At 38.8% G+C, this 18,966-nt stretch overlaps 1 protein-coding gene across 1 annotated transcript in view; it reads right to left on the bottom strand.

Moving 5' to 3' along the window:
* Positions 1-18,966, bottom strand: part of ZFC3H1 (zinc finger C3H1-type containing) — a 62,034-nt gene that overhangs the window by 32,707 nt on the left and 10,361 nt on the right. Inside the window, exons 4-9 of the mRNA XM_056130655.1 lie at positions 12,797-12,861; positions 8,034-8,232; positions 6,965-7,188; positions 4,692-4,815; positions 2,428-2,525; positions 98-307 (exon numbers count right to left, since the gene is read on the bottom strand). Coding sequence (XP_055986630.1) covers positions 98-307; positions 2,428-2,525; positions 4,692-4,815; positions 6,965-7,188; positions 8,034-8,232; positions 12,797-12,861 — 920 coding nt within the window. The remainder of the gene's footprint in view (positions 1-97; positions 308-2,427; positions 2,526-4,691; positions 4,816-6,964; positions 7,189-8,033; positions 8,233-12,796; positions 12,862-18,966) is intronic.

Below are 18,966 nucleotides of genomic sequence, written 5' to 3'. Positions count from 1 at the left end.
AGGCCCAACCAATCCCAAACAAGCAGTAAAAGTGATCTTAAAAAAAATAATAAATAAGCTCAAGAGCACCACCTAGAGTTTCAAATATCAAAATTACCTCTGGCTTAAAAGCTCTTTTATTTGCTAGAGATTTAAGCAGCTCTTCTCGAAGCAGCATCTCTTCCTCCTCTTCCTCATCTGCAAAAGGTGGTTTTGGAGGCTGCTCTGGATCCTCAGGAGGGAGAGGTGGTAAGGGTGGTGGAGGAGGTAGAGGTTCATGAGAAACGCACAAGCCTTCCACGTAAGGCTGGCTCAAAGGAGGCAGAGACTGGGAATTTTTAAAAAGAAATTACAATGTAAACTTGACAACATGAAACCCAAATGTTTATCTCTGAAACAATAAAATTATAAAAGCAAATTGTAGTTTAAACTTAATTATAAATAAGTGCACTGCAAATCTCAAAAAACTGAGAACATTCAGTCAAGAAAAAATTACAATTTTGGAAAAAACACTTAAACCATTTATGAATTTCAAGGTAATTATCACAAACTTCCCACTTGGCTCTCCACTTAGCATTCTAAAAGGTAAAGAATTCAAATTTTATGTGGTTCTTTCCACTAAATGCTTGAAAATAGATATTGAAAACAAACATCTGACCTTTTTAAGTAAATAAAAATTAGAAACAAGAGATACTGGGGAATATTATAGAAAATTTTAAGAATTAAATGTCAAGGAACAGGAGCAATGGTCCAGTGGGTTTTGTCTTGCACGTGGCTAACCAGGGTTTGATTCCTGACACCCCAAACCTCCCAGGAAAAGATTCCCGAGCAGAACCAGGAATCAGCCCTGAGCACTGCCAAGGGTGGCTCACTACTACTTTCTTAAGTCCCTGTAAGTTACCTATTAAAGACTATCTATAAATTACACTAGTCTTACCAATCCATAAATTTAAATACGTGTCTACTTCAAAGACCTTGTATTCTTCATTTAGGTCATACATTCTACCATTTTCCAGAGGAACACATTTCATGAAAGGAAAAAAAAAATCTTTCATGCTCTAATAGTTTTCTTATCCTACACTTCCTAGAAGGGCACCTGTCTAGGAATTATCAGATAGCACGGTCCCGCTAACCTACTGAGAGATCCAGTAAGGTCTTGGAGATTCAATCTAGAAATAACCTAGAACTTCTATTCTGTGATTCCGCCACTTCCTATTTTTCCTCAGAAATGGGGGTGACACATGTAAGGCACGAGCTCTAGTGGCTGAGCCACCTTCTCAGCCCTCCCCTCCCTCCATATTTTAAAGGCAGTTCTGAATGGAAACAAAATATAGGAGGTACAATTATCTTCCATCAACCTATTTACTTCCAGTGACAGTGCTTTTTTTGAGCTGAATTTTCAAATTACAATTAATTGTGTTGGGGCCAGGAATGCCTTAAATGCTTAGGGCTCTGAGTTCAACCCTTAGAACCATGAATGCCCCCAGTCCCCAGGCACAGCCAAGAGAAGAGAGTTGTTCAAAAGAGGAGAGAGTAAAAAATTTCTAGAAGCATCCTACGATACTTATCCCAATTCCCAGAAAGGTAACCCAGAACAGTCGATAATCCTCGGCTCTGCTTTGGAATAAACCTTTTATATAACTACTGGCAAGGAAAAAGAGTTCACTTTCCAAGTGTTTTCCCTTGAACATGTATTTTGACGGCTTGACTCTATGTCTAGTTCCACTTTTTTTTTAAGGGAGTGGGAGGGGGTCGGGGCTACACCTGGTGATATTCCAAGATCACTCCTGGTGGGCTCAGAGGACCATATGTGGTGCCAAGGACTTAACACAGGTCAGCCACACGCAAAGCAAGTGCCCTAGCATTGTACTACTGCTCCAGCTCCACATGACTGTTTGCTTTACCCACTCAGAAGCCTATGTTCTCTCTTAAAAATGCACTTACTTTCTCTCTCCTCAAGTTTCAATAAAAACTACCTTGCTTCACACACACACACACACACACACACACACACACACACAATAAATGAACATATTAAGTACTGAAAGAACATGAACTGAAAATAAGCTATCAATTTTGGCAGAAAAAAAATCTACCAAATGAAATAAACTCAAATTTATTTCAAGTTGAGGGAGGTGCTCACAGGTTCAGAATGCAAATTTTGACTGTGGAAACCCCAACAACACACGGTTCCCTAAGCATCATGAGGAGTAACCCAAGCCAACAGCTGGGCATAAGAATAGCAAGACCACCAACCCCCACCAAACCCCAACACCACTGGGGGTGGACCAAATCCCCTTTCCAAAATTATTCCTTTCACGGGTATTATTTTTACTAAATAATTCTGATTTGATAAGATCTTTTAATAGCATTATTCAATAAGTCAGTTTTCAAAACAAATTTGAAAAGAGCAACACAACTTTCTCTGATGTATTAATTCTCACTTACAGAAACCTGAGGTGGTGGAGGCAAAGAAATAGATGGTGCTGAAGAAAAATACCCCAATGAACATTCAGAGAAGAATGGTGGCTGCACTGGTGAAGGAGCTATAAAAAAAAAATTCAGTTTAATAACAGAGAATTTTACAGGAATATGTTAAGCATATGGATATTTTAAAGAAACATACATGTAGGAAGAGTGCAAATTAATTTTATTCATCTCTATTAAAATCTTTATCCTTCATGAAATGATTTCTATGTATTTAAACTTGTTCTTGAATCTTCATAAAATAAGTCTTCCACTTAAGTTGAAAATTAGACTCTCAAAACCCTCAACCTGCTCTCTTTTTCAAATGATTAGCAAGTAATGGAGCAGAAAAGGCAACAAGCATATTGCTAAAAGAAAATAAATCCCCTGAATCTAAGAAAAACTTCTACCCAAAGGAAAATAATGCTGTGGCTCCCTCTCGAAATGGACTATCACATAGAAAGTAAATAGGATAGGGCTGGAGAGATAGCACAGCGGGTAGGGCATTTGCCTTGCACGCGGCAGACCCGGGTTCGATTCCCAGCATCCCATATGGTCCCCTGAGCAGCACCAGGAGTAACTCCTGAGTGCAGAGCCAGGAGTAACCCCTGTGCATCTCCAGGTGTGACCCAAAAAGCAAAAAAAAAAAAAAAAAAAAAAAAGAAAGTAAATAGGATAAATATGAGAAGATCTACTCAATTTGATCAATGAAATGTACATTAACATTTTAATATAATTCTGAATGGCTCTGATGCAAATCAATTAAAACCATTAACGCTTCTTTGATAACTGTGCTTTTATTTTCAATGGTTTCTTAATATAGTGAAATACAGCACATTCAAAGATTATTTTTGCTATCCAATAACTATGTACTATTAAAGTTAAGATTTCTTCACTGTCCTAATAATCTCACAAGTCAGTAGAATATATTAATCACATTACCTTCTGGCCCAAATAACACCATCTGAATATATGCTAACCTTTAGAGCATTTTACCACCTAAAAAGGTAATTATCCAGGGGTAGGAAGGGTAGTAGAGTGGGTAGGGCGCTTGTCTTGCATGAGGCAAACCCAAGTTTTATCACCAGCACTCCATATGATCCCCTGAGCCCTGTCAGAAGTGATCCCTGAACACAGAGCCAGGAGTAAGGCCAGGAGTAAGACCTGAGCACTGTCAATGTGTCCCCAAAACAAACTACACACACACATACACACACACACACACACACACACACAATCATTCATAGTAAATATGGCAAAATACTTAAATGAGATAAAACCGAGTAAAGAGCATATTCTCCATACATTGAATTTTTTCACACATTAATTTTTTTCAAAATTCTTTAAGGATTTTTAGAAGTATGGATCACAAAGTTATTTTCTGGAAAAACAAATTATACTATCAAAATCTGGGAAGTGCAATGATTTGTCTCCAAGACCATAAATATAACAAAATTCAAGATTAACAAAAACATTAAATTATGAAATCAACATAAATAAGATTATCAAACTTAAGTCTTTTAAAAGCAACTATCTGAAAAAACCTAAATCATGAAAAATTTGCTTTTATTTATATTAGAACAACTGAAAATGATTTCAACTTTGACCTAATCCAGCAGTATAAAAGGAGAAATACACTCATATGATCTTTCAAGTAAAGCATTCCAAGTTCTGGAATGCCAGCTAAACTCAGCTGTCTGCATCAGTGGTGTATGTTTTAATTGACAGAACAGTTCCTCACTTCCAAGAGCACCTGATTATCCACTAAAGAAAACCTATCCTCAAGGACAGTTACATCCTAGAATATGCAGCCTAATTGAAGTACAGTCTTCATCAATTCTGATTAGGCTTTCCAGAGAAGCTATTAGTATTTCTTCACAACTCAAAATCCTATCAAATATTATCACTACAAAGCAGATGGATACTAAAAGTTATCTTCTTTTTGACTAAAGCAGAAAATATCTTAGAAAAAATAGGATCTTCCTTCACTACCTTCACTATTTAAATCAAATAGCTAGAAGTTTAAACACGTTTATTTAAACACTATCTGGAAACACTTAGTAGATACACTATAAATTTTATGTTCATTCTCAAAAAGTATTCACAATAAGAAATGTCTGTAATTATACAATGCATCAGTCAATAGCATTCTCATTATACACATATTTGAAGGTTTGGGGTATCTTTATGACCATTTTTCTATTTAGCAATTGTGAATATGCAAATTTTTAAAGTTTTGTTCATACCTGGAGAATTGGTTTCACTATCTGTATCCATAGCAACTTCTTCATAGTTATCATACTGATAAATCCCTCCTCCACTATCAGTAGGTTGCTTATCTAGGGATCGTCTTAGGTCAGGATCTGAAGACTAATCACACAACATTTTTTTAAACATATAAACCACTTTCTCTCTCCATTTACACTTAAGAAAAGACATTATAAAACAGTACCTAACTTCTAGAAAATAATACCAAAAATCATGGTGATGCTCACCTATCTCATGTGAGAAATCAAATTACATGAAGAGTATAGTATATTAAGTCAGTTTTAGTTATTAGCTGAAGGGAGGGAGGGTCACACCCAATGGTCTACCAGGAGCCAGAGCAATCTTGCAGTACTAGAAGGGGCATGGAGTGCCAAGGATTAATCCCAGAGCTTCGAATATTCACATCATGGGCCCTATACCTTGAGGCACACTCCCCAGCCGCTTTTAAACAAAAGTTAACCACAGTACTATGCTAGACATAAAATACTCCAGTCAGCTGAGCCACTAAATTAATTCCTCTACAAAATAATCTGAATACTTGAACAGTCCTGAATACTTACAGTCTCTTTCTACATAAGAAAACAAATTCAGATTTTATTTCATAAAAGCTTCATTCACAAAGATTAGTTTAAAAGCTAGCAAAGCCTATCCAGATGGTTATAAGTATAATATGAAGATATGACACTTTCAATGGTGGAGTGGGGGAGGCAGATATTCTACTAGTGTGCTTTTGAAAATTCAAAGAGCTATGCTTCTTGCTTAAGCAAAGCCAACTCCCTATAATCAAGGAGAGGCCAGAGAAAGTATACCAGGTAGGATAGTTGCCTTAAACACAGGTGACCTGGGTTTAATCCCTCAAACACATTTGGTTCCCTAAGCTAGCCAGCAGTGACCCCTGAGCTCAGAGGCAGGAGTAAGCCCTGAGAACCACTGGGTGAGGGTCAGAAACCAACCAACCAACAAACAAAACTCTTTAGTACACTCATATTCTTTAAAACACCCAGTAATGTATTCAAGTTAAAATTATGGTGTCACCAATAGTTTTGGTTTTGGGGTCACACCTGGCAATGCTCAAGGGTTAATCCTACCTCTACACCCAGGAATCACTTCTGGTGGTGCTTAGGGGGACATATGGGATGCTAGGAATCAAACCCAGGTCAGCAACAAGCAAGGCAAGTGTGCTGTACAATCTCTCCAGCCCAGCACAAGATTAAATATTTGTTTTATTTCCTGACACTATCCATAAAGAACAATGATTGATCTTTTTTTAAAGTAGTCCATATCACCTAACCATGACAGATTTCAAATTCTACATTATTAAACAAAAAAATTACTAAGGAATTTCTGCCCATGTTCTTAAGGAATAGCCATTTCTATTCCCTAAGAATGGTTAGACTTAATATATTCAATAAGAAGAAAGCAGGATTACTAAGTATCCTTCCATTACTTAGTAATCCTGCTAAGTAATCTAATATTTTTAATTTTGTTTTTGTTTGGGGGCCACACCCAAAGGTACTCCTGTCTCTGCACTCAGGGATCACTCTTGTGGGTTCAGGGGACCATACAGGGTTCCAGGAACTGAACCCAGGTTAGTCTATGCAAGAAAGACCTTTACCAGCTGTACTATGTTTCTAGCCCCCTGCTTTTTTATTAATAAGAGGAAAGAAAAAGGAAGAAACAGAAGGAGGGAGGGAGGGAGGGAGGGAAGGAGGGAAGGAAGGAAGGAAGGAAGGAAGGAAGGAAGGAAGGAAGGAAGGAAGGAAGGAAGGAGCGAGTTAAGAACGGGCATCAAACCCAAGTCAGACATATTCACAGTAAGCACCTTACCTACTATACTATCTCTCCATCCATGTTTTTAAATACTAAAAATTCTTCTTCTACTACTACTACTACTACTACTACTAATAATAATAATAATATAAAACAGCTAAAGCAGGCATCAAACCCAGGTTAGTCACGTGCAAGGCAAGCATCTTTCCCACTGTACTATCTCCCCCGTCCCCTGCTTTCTTCTTGTTAAAAAAGAACAAAAACAAAAAGGTAAAGGCAGACTCTTGCTAATAACATCTTTAGTCTTTGTGTCTCCTACTTCTAATATTTATAGCTATGAGATTCATTCTCATTTATAAGTATCTTAAGAGTTATATAACAAACACAAAAACCTTAAACTTCTTTTAGCCAAATAACTTAATGAAAAGCATAAAGATTCATTTTGACCAATGCTTTGTTATCATATTCTTGCTTTTCTTACTTTACTTCTTGATCTCCTCTTTCCACCAACTAATTTCATGAACCTATTATATTGCTCCTCCTGATTTGAAAGATCTCGAATTTTTCTGATTTCTTCTTCTCTTTTCCTCCTCTCTTCTTCTTCAGCTTGTTTCCTCTGATCCTCTTCTTTTTGTCTTTCCTGTTCTTTTTGTTGCTGCAATTTCTTCCAGGCTTTTGTTTGCTGTTTCCTCAATGCTTGTTTAGCTTTAAATGGGAAAACACAAAAACATCAGTATCTATACTGTAAGAATTTCCCAGAGGATTAAAAACAAAGCTTTTAAAAGTATTTTCATCACAGGGGCTGGAGCAATAGCATAGTGGGTAGGGCATTTGCCTTGCACGCGGCCAACCCAGGTTCGATTCCCAGCATCCCATATGGTCCCCTGAGTACCGCCAGGGGTAATTCCTGAGTGCAGAGCCAGGAGAAACCCCTGTGCATCGCCAGGTGTAACCCAAAAAGCCAAAAAAAAAAAAAAAAAAAACTATTTTCATCACAAAGAGACACCCCCGGACAAGCCCTGTTTCACCCCAGCACTGCTAAATCCGCCCAGCACCACCCAGCACAAAATGAGAAACAGTACCAAACACCGTCAGGTATGGCCCCAAACCACCCTCCTCACCAAAAAAAAAATGATTAAGTCATATTTGCAGCCATTCCTCCAAACTGTGAATGTAAGATTAGCCTCTAATCAGGTCCTTTTTATAGTCCAAAACAAAACTTCCTGAGTAAGTCTATAAGCTAAACTAACATACACTGTCACGGTCCTCCTGTTGTTCATCGATTTGCTCGAACGGGCCCAGTAACATCTCCATTGGAGACTTTGTTGTTACTGTGTTTGGTATATCGAGTACCTCACGGGGAGCTTGTCAGGCTCTGCCGTGAGGGCGAGATACTCTCGGTAGCTTGCCGGGCTCCCCGAGAGGGGCGGAGGAATCGAACTCGGGTCGGCCATGATGGCTGCATGCAAGGCAAACGCCCTACCACTGTGCTATCGCTCCAGTCAACTAACATACAGAATCAAATAAATAAATTTAACAGAAATGATCACCTGTGGTGCTAACTTTTTTGGCCGAATGTGTTTTTGTGCTGGTTTTAACTTTTTGCTGGACAGTTTTCATCTTAGTCAACTTTTCTTTGCTTTCTTTCATCACCTGCTGTTCTTTTTGTTGCCATTTTTTACTGGCTGACTGAAGAGCCAAAAGCCGAAGTTGTAGTTCAGATAGTTCCTCTTCATCTTCACCTAGCTTCTTTTGCAAAAAGAGAAAGAAATTGTTATACTTTTAAAATTCCAATACTTGACCTTCTAACGGTTTATCAAGAGACAAGGATATGGCTCAGTAGTCGAGCACATACCTTACATGCTACACGAGTCCTGAGCTCAATCCCCGAGAGTGAAAAGAGAAATATTTCTACCAATTCAAATCTTTGAGTTTAAATGAGTTTTAAGGCAAATGTTCAAACAGAACATAAAAATAATCTAAATCATTTACCAAAATCCTATACCCTACTTATCTGTGTGTAGTTTATCTTTATATGTGTAGGGTTGGGGGAAGAGGACAATACAACGAATAAAAATGATGATATAAAAACTGGAAATTTAGATCTGCTATCTGAATTTCACTGGGCTTCCCAAATGAGAGATCAAGTAACTGATGGAAGCAAATTCAAGAACTCAACCCAGGGGAGACAAGAAATAAAGAATAAAGTGTTTCCATAACCATGTGATCTGTTAACCTCAGAACTGTGCTGCTTTCTACATCTCTACTAACATATAACTGCAAACACTGAGCAACCTAAAGCAGACATTCTTAATTTGACTCCTTGGACTTGGGGAGAGGGTTGGTGATGAACTAAAATGGTCCTCTGACCTCCTCAACTCTCAAAGCCAAATGTGAAGCTTTGTTTTTCCTTTCCACTGTGTGCATAGAGGGAGAAAATGAAACTCAAAAGGGTGTCAGTGTAATCTCTAATGAGATATTCTTAGGTAAGCTATAATCAATTTTTCTAAAATCCAATCGAATTATTAAGCAAGAGACTAACAGAACCTACTGAATGGTTTCACTTTAACTGAACTATCATATGTTATTGATTTAGCTTGCCCAAACTATAACTACCCTTTCCACTACTGAAAAATGTATGTAACAAATGACGTGAAAAATTATTATGACTCCGGACCAAAGAGTCAGTCCAGGTTAAAGCCGTCTGCCTTGCATGTGGTCAACTCTGGTTCAAGTCCCAACACATGGTCTCCTGATCCTCACTGGGAGCAGCTTAAGTACTGAGCTGGGAGTAGCCCCTGAGCAAAGCCAGGTGTGGTCCCAAAATACAGACAAGATATTAGTAATTCTTTTCCCCATTAAGTCTTTTAAATAAACTAAATTCTATTGCCTGATCATGTTCTAAAGTCCTATTCTATACAGTAGTATGAGTCATATATAGTTATTTACATTTATTAAAATAAAAGGTTTAGTTTCTCATGGGTCAGAGCCATAGTACAGCAAGTAGGGCACACCTTGTACACAGTCAACCTGGGTTCAATCCCAGGCATCCATAAAGTCAGTCCCCTAAATCCCCAGGAGTGATCCCTGAGCTCAAAGCCAGGAGTAAGCCCTGAGCACGGCCAGGTGTGGCAAGACAGTACAGCAGGTAGGTCATTTGTGTTGCATGTCGCCAACCCTGGTTTGATCCCCGGCATCCCATATGGTACCCTAAGCACCACCGGGAGTAATTTCTGAGTGCTGGGCCAGGAATAACCCCTGAGCATAGCTGGTTGTGACCCCAAAAAAAAAAAAATAGTTTCAGAGTCAAACTAATCACATTTCACATGCTTGGTAATCCAGGTATGATATCACAGAGTACAGATACAGACCATTTCCACTACTATAGAAAATTCTAGAGCCAAGGAGAGAGCTTAAAGGGATAGAGAGTATGCCTAGCATGTGGAAACCTTGGATTTAATGCCCAGTACCATGTGGTTACTTAAAGTAACAACCAGGGCTCCCTTGGGGCCCTCCAAACTGTTGCCTAAGCAGTGCTCAACTGAGTATCAAGGGGTAGCTCCCATGCTCACTGAGCACTGCTCCTTAATCCCCTCCAACCCCCACAAAAAAAAAATTCTATTGGACAGTGTCAATCTAAAGAGTTTAAGTAAAATAAAGCTATAATTACTGTTATACTGAGACTCAAGTATTTGATTAATTTTTGCAACTACGCTCTTTAGAATGAAGGAAACAACTGGTTTTGTTACACAATTACATATGACTTGATGAACAAGAGCAATAAACCTTAGGGCAAAGATTGAGGGGCAGGCTGGACAGAGGGAGATGGTCGCTTGATTCCAGGGACTGAACTGAGCCTCCTGCATTGCCAAGCATGTGCTCTACAACTTGGTATCTCTTCAGTTCAAGGAACTTAGCAACTTTTGGTCACTTAATCATATAATGTTATTTGTAAAACAAAAAATAAAATGCCAATTTATAGGTTTGGGAGAGAATATTCAAAACCATACTTGTATATTTATACACATGTATGTACACATCTACATGTCGCTACACTATCTCTTAAATTCAGCAACATCTTTTTACCTAAAGCGACTGAACACTCAATCATTTGGATTTACTCAGAAAAACAAATTGTGAATACAGGATATCAATTCCTAGTTTTTTAAAGTGTCCATACTGTTTTCCAAAAAGGCTAGGCCAGCTGATATTCCCCAATGCAGGGGATGAGGATTCCTTTCTCCCGACATCCCTGCCAACATTGGTTGTTTTTTTAATCTTTGAAGTGTATTCCAGTCTCACTGGCATGAGGTATGTACCTCAAGGGCCCAAAAACTCTATTCAGAAAAGATATCTGCACTCCTAAGTTCATTGCAACACTAGCAATGGCTGTTGAGTTCATTCACAGAAGCCAAAATCTGAAAACAACCCAAGTGTCTAAGAACAGATGACAGGATAAAGAAATCTGTAGTGTGTGTGAGAGTGTGTGTGTGTGCGCGCGTGGAATACTGCTATGCTATAAAAAGACAAAACCATGAAATTTGCTGCCATGTATAGATCTAGAGAGTAACATGAAGAGTGTTAGAAGTTAGAAGGACGGGGACAGATAACGACAGAGAGGGACAAATATAAATGATCTGCCTCAAGTTTGTGACATAGTAAGGAAATAACAAATACTCAAAGGGAACAAAAACTGAGAAGTGGTGTTCAACAGGGGGATGGAGGAGATGGGAGGAGAATAGGACACTGGGACAAAGGTGGAGGAAAGTTGATTTTATTGCGGATGGCGAGTGTTAAAATATTTCACGCACAAAGCCCTGCCGTTATCAGTATTGTAATTCAGTATCAAAAATTAAAAAAAAAACTAATTCAAATCTTCCTATGTGAATGTTAGCACCATTGTAACCATTTTACCTAAACTCTAATTTTTTTTAAAATTGCAATTATGTCAGCCTCTCTACATCAGCAAAAACAGGCTTGGGTTACTAAGCATAGTACATAATTCTATATGTTAGCATCCTGGGTTTCCCAAGAACCTAACAACAAATGACATGAAGCTCATTTGGGGGTCCAAGCAATAGTACAGCAGATAGGACAATACTGCATGTGGCCAACTCAGGTTCAACTCCTGAAACCTTGAGCCCACCAGAAGTGATTCTTGAGTAGAGAGCCAGGAGTAAGCCCCAAAACCAAAAGGCAAAAAAAAAAAAAAAAATTTTAAAAAGTTCATTTTGTAAGGGAAAAAAAAAAAAACAGGTACAGCTGGAGAGATTTGCTCAATGGGCTGAAGTACACATTTCGCACACAAGAGACCCAGGTTCCAAACCCAGCATCACAAGGTCCCCCAAGTACCTCCAAGAGTGATTCCCAAAACAGACCCAGGAGTAATCGCTGCAAATCTCAGCTTGTGGCATAAATAAACCTCCCATCCCTCTCAAAACAGAGTCCAACAAAGTTTAAATAGCTTACTCAAGATCTTTCAGCTAGGGGCTGGAGTGATAGCACAGCGGGTAGGGCATTTGCCTTGCACGCAGCCAACCCAGGTTCAATTCCCAGCATCCCATGTGATCCCCTGAGCACCGACAGGAGTAATGTCTGAGTGCAGAGCCAGGAGTGACCCCTGTGCATCGCCGAGTGTGACCCAAAAAGCAAACAAATAAATAAAATAAAATAATAGGCTTAAAAAAAAAGGATCTTTCAGCTAAAAAGAACTAGAATTTAATACTGTCTAACCCAAAAGACTTCCAATGCAAGATAATTCCCTCAAAATTAAAAAAAAAAATGGGTAAAATTGGAAGTTTGAGAAAGAACAATAGCTCAATGAGTAAATGGTTCGATGTGAAAAGTCAGGGTATTTATTCCAGTACCACACGGTACTCCAAGCACCACTGGAAATAGCCCCTGAGTATCGTGGGTATGGCCTGAAACCAAACATACAAAATACTGCTGGGGGGAGGGTTGTTCTAAAAGATCACCTGTAGATGTGTATATACATATATGTAAGTATATATAAATATATTGTGTACAAGTATGTATGTATGTATATACACACAATCATACATACACACACTGGGATCATGTAAATTACATTTAATTGAAGTATTTTTAAACATACACATAAATACAACATTTCAATTAAATATAATTTCTCTGAATGCAGTGGATAGTCTAAAATTTCTTTCTAGATTAAGAATTGTGTTCAAATGAAAAATCAAAGTGAAAAGCAAAAAATAATTTCCCTTTTAAAAGAACGTGTAAAACAGTATAAGAATCAATCTTATAGGATATCCAGTCATATAAAACAGAATCTTACCTTTTCAGATAGAATATCTGAGCCACTAACTCTTCTTGTTAAATGTTGTTCTTTATCTTCTAATCCTTTTAAAACAAAAAGCATACTTTGAATACTCTGAAGTATAGGTACAGTAACTAATCTAAAATATAATAATTAGCAATAATTATTTTAAAGGTCTCATTTTTCTCAATCTCTCAATCAAAAAAATATAGTTAAGAATGAAAATCTGACGAAAGATCTTGTTATTAGTCTCCTTCTAAAAAATTGTGCAAAAATGGCTCAAAATTATTGAATTAAAACTGTACTTTGAAGACAAAAATGGATTAAAGACCTCAACATCAGACCAGAAACCACAGGTACACTGAAGACAAACTTGGCAAAACCCTCCATGACGTTGAAGCTAATGGTATCTTCAAAGATGTCACTCCACTGGCCGAGCAAGTGAAAACAGAGATAGATAAATGGGACTATCTTAAACTAAGAAGCTTCTGCATCTCAAAAGAAACAGTGACCAAAATACAAAGACAGTCTACAGAATGGGAAAGGATATTCACCGAACACACATCTGACAAGGGGTTGATATCAAGGATATATAAAGTACTGGTTGAACTCCACAAGAAGAAAACATCCAACCCCATCAAAAAATGGGGCAATGAAATGAACAGAAACTTTCTCAAAGAAGAAATCCGAATGGCAAAAAGGCACATGAGAAAATGCTCTAAATCATCAATCATCAGAAAGATGCAGATCAAAACCACAATGAGATACCATCTCACACCTCAGAGACTGGCCCACATCCAAAAGAACAAAAGCAACCTGTGTTGGCCCGGATGTGGCGAGAAAGGGACACTCCTTCACTGTTGGTGGGAATGCCAACTGGTTCAGCCCTTTTGGAAAACTGTATGGACCATTCTCAAGAAATTAGAAATTGAGCTCCCATTTGACCCAGCAATACCACTCCTGGGAATATATCCCAGAGAGGCAAAAATGTATAGTCAAAGTGACACCTGCACTTGTTTGTTCATTGCAGCACTCTTTACAATAGCCAGAAACTGGAAGAAACCTGAATGCCCAAGAACAGATGACTGGTTAAAGAAACTTTGGTACATCTACACAATGGAGTACTATGTATTGTTAGAAAAGATGAAGTCATGAAATTTACATACAAGTGGTACAACATGGAAAGTATCATGCTAAGCGAAATGAGTCAGTAAGAGAGGGATAGACATAGGAAGATTGCATTCATCTGGGGGACATAGAGTAACAAAATAGGAGATTAATACCCAAGAATAGCTGAGATCAGTACCAGGAGGATTACTCCATGGCTTAGAGGCCAGCCGGGCACTCTAGGGGAAAGGGCAACTCAGACAGAGAAGGGAGCACCAAATAAAAGGTGTTTGGAGGATCCTCCCAGGAAGGGAGATACATGTTGAAAGCAGACTATGGACTGAACATGACTGCCACTCAATGCCTCTTTTGCAGACCACAACACCCAAAAGGAGAGAGAGAACAAAAGGAAATGCCCTGCCACAGAGGCAGGGTGGGATGGGGGGATGGGTGTGGGAGGGATACTGGGATCCACGGTGGTGGAAAATGGGCACTGGTGAAGGGATGGGTACTCTATCATTGTATAATCGAAACCCAAGCACAAAAATTTGTAAATCTACAACTGTACCTCATGGTGTTTCACTAATAAAAATTTTTTAAAAAAACCCTGTACTTTGATAAAATGACTTCTGTATTACAACTTTTAAAACGTGTGAACAATTAAGAAGCAAAAATTATTACAAAATAAATAATACACATTGATGAAATGATTAGTTCATACCTCTTAAGTTGAATTCAACATTTAGAAGTTATAATAGAAAAATGGTTCTACCACTTATCTACAGAAGCACCAGCAGAAATAGTTTAAATATCAAAACAGGGCTAGAGAGATAGCACAGCAGGTAGGGAGCTTGCTTTGCACAAGGTAGATCCAGGTTTAATCCCAGTATCGGATACGATCTCCTGAGCCCAACAGGAGTGATTCCTAAGCCTAGAGTCAAGAGAAAGCTGTAAGCACTGCCAAGTGTTGCCCAAAACAAAACAAAAATCAAAACTAAAATCACCCACATATTTTTCCTATTTCTAACCCAGAGCCCAAATTTCTGAAAGTAATTTACAAAATCTTAGATATAAAAATCTAAGAGAACCTGGGGCCAGAAAGACAGTGCAGAGATTCAAGTTTTTGCCTTGCATGTAGTACATCCCAGTTTAATCCCTGTCATCACTTGGTCCCCCAAGCACCATCAGTAAAGACCCAAAGAGTACATGCTTGCGCGTAGGAGCTCCAGGTTTGATCCCTAGCATGGTTGTGGACCACCACTTGGGTGTGACCCAAAAAAGAAAGCTGAAAAGCTAAGGTACAAATTAAGCTTAAACCTCAAACCAAGTTTATTTTGTTTATATTACATCTTTCTATGTTACAAATACCCTAGTTTAACTACTCAAGCAGACCTCTTACCAACTTATTCAATAGAGAAATTACTAGAAATATTCTAGACAAAGTATGAAAAACGACCACCAGTTTTTATTTAGATCAGTAAGGCTTATTCTGAATGTGACTTAGTTGAAACATGATTGACAAATTAGAAAACAGCTTCAGCATAACACAATATTCATGTTTGCTTATGAGCAATTTAGCTCTACAAAATACTAAATGAAAGCAGAAAATTTGTACCAAGGGCATCCGTGCCATTCACACTTTGAGCATCTATTAGCTACTTTAGTATGTGATGATGAAGTTACATCGTACTATCCAATTTCAGATAATCTTCCCTTTTAAGCTTCAATCTTCCATACATCAACTTCCCAAACACTTGCTCTTTTTCAAGTAACATTACTGTAATATATTGAGCATTTTTATGAAATTCCCTCCTCCCTTCTTCTTTGCAGTAACCAAAAGTCACACACTTTAATTGTGGTGTCTGCACATACTTGGTTGTGGAAATCAGATCTACAGTGATCATACTGGAATCATGTGGGATATTACCCCAACTCAAACTTGTGGTTTCTTGCTTACACTGAGCAGGTGTGTTTGATGCTGAATCTTAACTCATCCCAGAATTTTTAAAAACTTATAAAGCAATACTACTTACTTATTGGTATTAAGTTTCTTTTTGCTATTTCAGCAGCTTTTGGGCTATATATGCGTCAGTGCCAGGGATCCAATAGGAGTCAGCTGCCTATAAAACAAGCACCTTATCCCTAGTATTATCTCTTCGTCTCCCATGTGCCTTTTTTCTTTTATATGCCAATAACAAAGCTTTTGAGAGTCTGATTTTCCTAACTCCATTTCCCGCAGAAGCCCCATATTTTTCTACTGTGAAATACTGCAGAATGCATTTTTGGGAATGCTTATGACACTGAAGCAAAACTGCTCATACTTCAAAGAACACCAAACAGTAACTATTAGGGAAAAAAAAAACAATTTAAAACAAATAAACTTCAAATACTAAGTGCAGAAAAAGTTAAACATCTCTCTTAAATATGAAACCTGGGTATTAATAGGTCATTAAAAGTCTATTAGGAGGGGGCTGGAGCAATAGCACAGAGGGTAGGGCGTTTGCCTTACACGCGGCCGACCTAGGTTTGATTCCCAGCATCCCATATGGTCCCCCGAGCACCGCCAGGAGTAATTCCTGAGTGCAGAGCCAGGAGTAACCCCTGTGCATCGCCGGCTATGACCCAAAAAGCTTAAAAAAAAAAAAAGAAAGAAAAAAGAAAAGAAAGTTTATTAGCTGAAGATTTCCCTGGCCTATAAAAGGTGGGAGCACTACACTGAGGTAGCAGAGACCGGGATCGCTGAAGCAGGCAGGTATGAGGAGCATAACGCTACTTTGAAAACAAGCAATAACCAAACATTACAGCTAATGCAGGTTTATATAGATCACAAAAGATCTGTAACTACCCAAGCATGTAGATTTAGGTAAGCACTGTTCTCCCACAGATCTCTACAATAAAATTACTTAAATGTTTCTTTATTGAAGGGGGGGGGTAGGGAAGTGCGGTTTGGTAAACAGTAGCAATGCCTGGGGACTACTTACATCTTGGTGCCAGGGAGTCCTTGGAGCTCTACTGTAGGATTGTGCCAGGGACTGAACCTGGGACTCCCATATGCAAAGCATGCATCCTAGCCCTCCAAGTCATCTCTCAACTCTTTTTTACCCTGGGGTAGGAAGAGAAAAACTACTCCCCTGCAGTGCTTCGAAGTCCAGAAGACACTCCAGCAATACTCAGACCACCCGATGCTGGGCCTGACAGGTGCTCAGGCCAACAGTTCTGGTTGGACTCAGCGGTGCTTGGAGCCACCAGGGTCACACTTCATGGAGCTTGGGAGACATGTGATGCTGTGACTCCAACTCAGAGCCTGACACATGCAGGGTATATGCTCCAAACCATTCTGAGGCAACCCTTACATAACGAGAACCAGTCTTATGCAGTGATGAAAAAATTTTAAATTACCTGAAATTCTAGTCTGCTGGTTGGTCACCAGGATATAGGTGACAGTGAAAATTGTAATTAGAAACAGACCAAGAGAATGGAACACTAAGGGCATAAATAGTAAAGAAATCATAAAGTATTTTTAAATGAAAATCAGTTATAAAAAAATCCACACATAGGGGAGAGGAGATAGCTCAGTGGGTAGGGTGCTTGCCTTGCACATGGCAGACCCATATGATTCCCCCAAGTACCACCAGGAATAATTCCTGAACACCAATGGGTGTGGCCCCCAAAAAGAAAAACAACTTCCCCAGCCTCCAAAATATAAGTATTGTTTAAAAATTCATATATGCTATATATCAGTGCTGGGGATATAGCTCAGTGGTAAAATACAGACCTCACACGTCAGACTCTCAGAAGAATCCCTCAAAATTTTTACCTTGATTCGAAATTAACTAAACAAATACATAAAATGGTCCACCTACAGCTTAAAGAAAACCTGTATTCCTCTGCAAAACATTCAAGGCACTTAGGAACCCAATCAGTACTACACACTAAAATTTATACTAAGTCATACCAATATACCATTCACACTAGGTTCAACTTTTCATATCTGCTTGCCGGGAGTCATGGTGCTGAATTAAAGAGGAAAAGCATCACCCTGAGAATGTGTAACTAAAATCAGCCATCACTCAGATTATAAATTGATACCACTCAAATGGCTTTTAGACTCCAAATATAAAGTATTCCCTGAGCAAAACGCTCCTCGGGAACTTGGCAGCAGCAAAAACAAATCCACTTTGCAGATTCCATCTTTATCCTGAGTCTCAGACAATTTCAAGGAAAAAAATTTAAAAGGAAAATGAGCATGAGGCTCAAAAAATAAGTCACTATTTAAGAAAATAATTTTAAAAATACCCCAAAAATCAGACCTAAAAAATGAGAAATCAAACCTACAAAAAGCATAGACACTGGGAGGAACAAAATATCTGAGGTTAACATGGGGGGGGTTTTGTTTGTTTTGCTTTGTTTACTCCCAGCAGTGCTCAGGAAACCATATGGGGTACCTGGTACTTAAGGCAACTGGCCACATGTAAGGTAAGTATACAACCCGCTACACTATTGTATGCTTACCTTACATCTGGCCAAGGTTAACATGCTTAAAGAAATAAAATTAAATCTAAAAGTGTAAAGCAGGGTTTGGAGTGATAGTACAGTGGGTAAGGAGTCTGCTTTGCACGCCACCAACTGGAGTTTAATTCCCAGCATCCTATTCGGTCCCTAAGCAATGCCAGGAATAATTTCTGAGTGCAGAACCAGAAGTAACCCCTCAGCATTGCTGGGTGTGCCCCCATCCCCCCACCAAAAAAAAAAAAAGCCTAAATAAATAAAAACAGTAAAGCAAAAAAATATATTAGAATGATTTTAAAACAAAACTGGGGAACCGGAGTCATAGTATAGCAGGTAGGGCATTTGCCTTGCACTCCGCATCCCATAACGTCCCCTGAGCACCACTAGGAGTAATTCCTGAGTGCAGAGCCAAAAATAACCCCTGAGCACTGCCGGGTGTGACCCACCACTGGGTGTGACCCAAAATGACTAAATAAATAAATACATACATACATACGTAAAACAGTGGGGGGGGGGGGCGGGAAGCGCTGTGCAGAAAGAGAGTACAGGGATTAAGACACTTCCCTGGGCAT

This window comes from Sorex fumeus, unplaced genomic scaffold (genome assembly GCF_029834395.1).
Source record: "Sorex fumeus unplaced genomic scaffold, SorFum_2.1 ptg000081l, whole genome shotgun sequence".
NCBI classification, from domain to species: domain Eukaryota; kingdom Metazoa; phylum Chordata; class Mammalia; order Eulipotyphla; family Soricidae; genus Sorex; species Sorex fumeus.
Note: the sequence above shows the minus strand (reverse complement) of the source record. Positions and strands in the feature narration are given on the sequence as shown.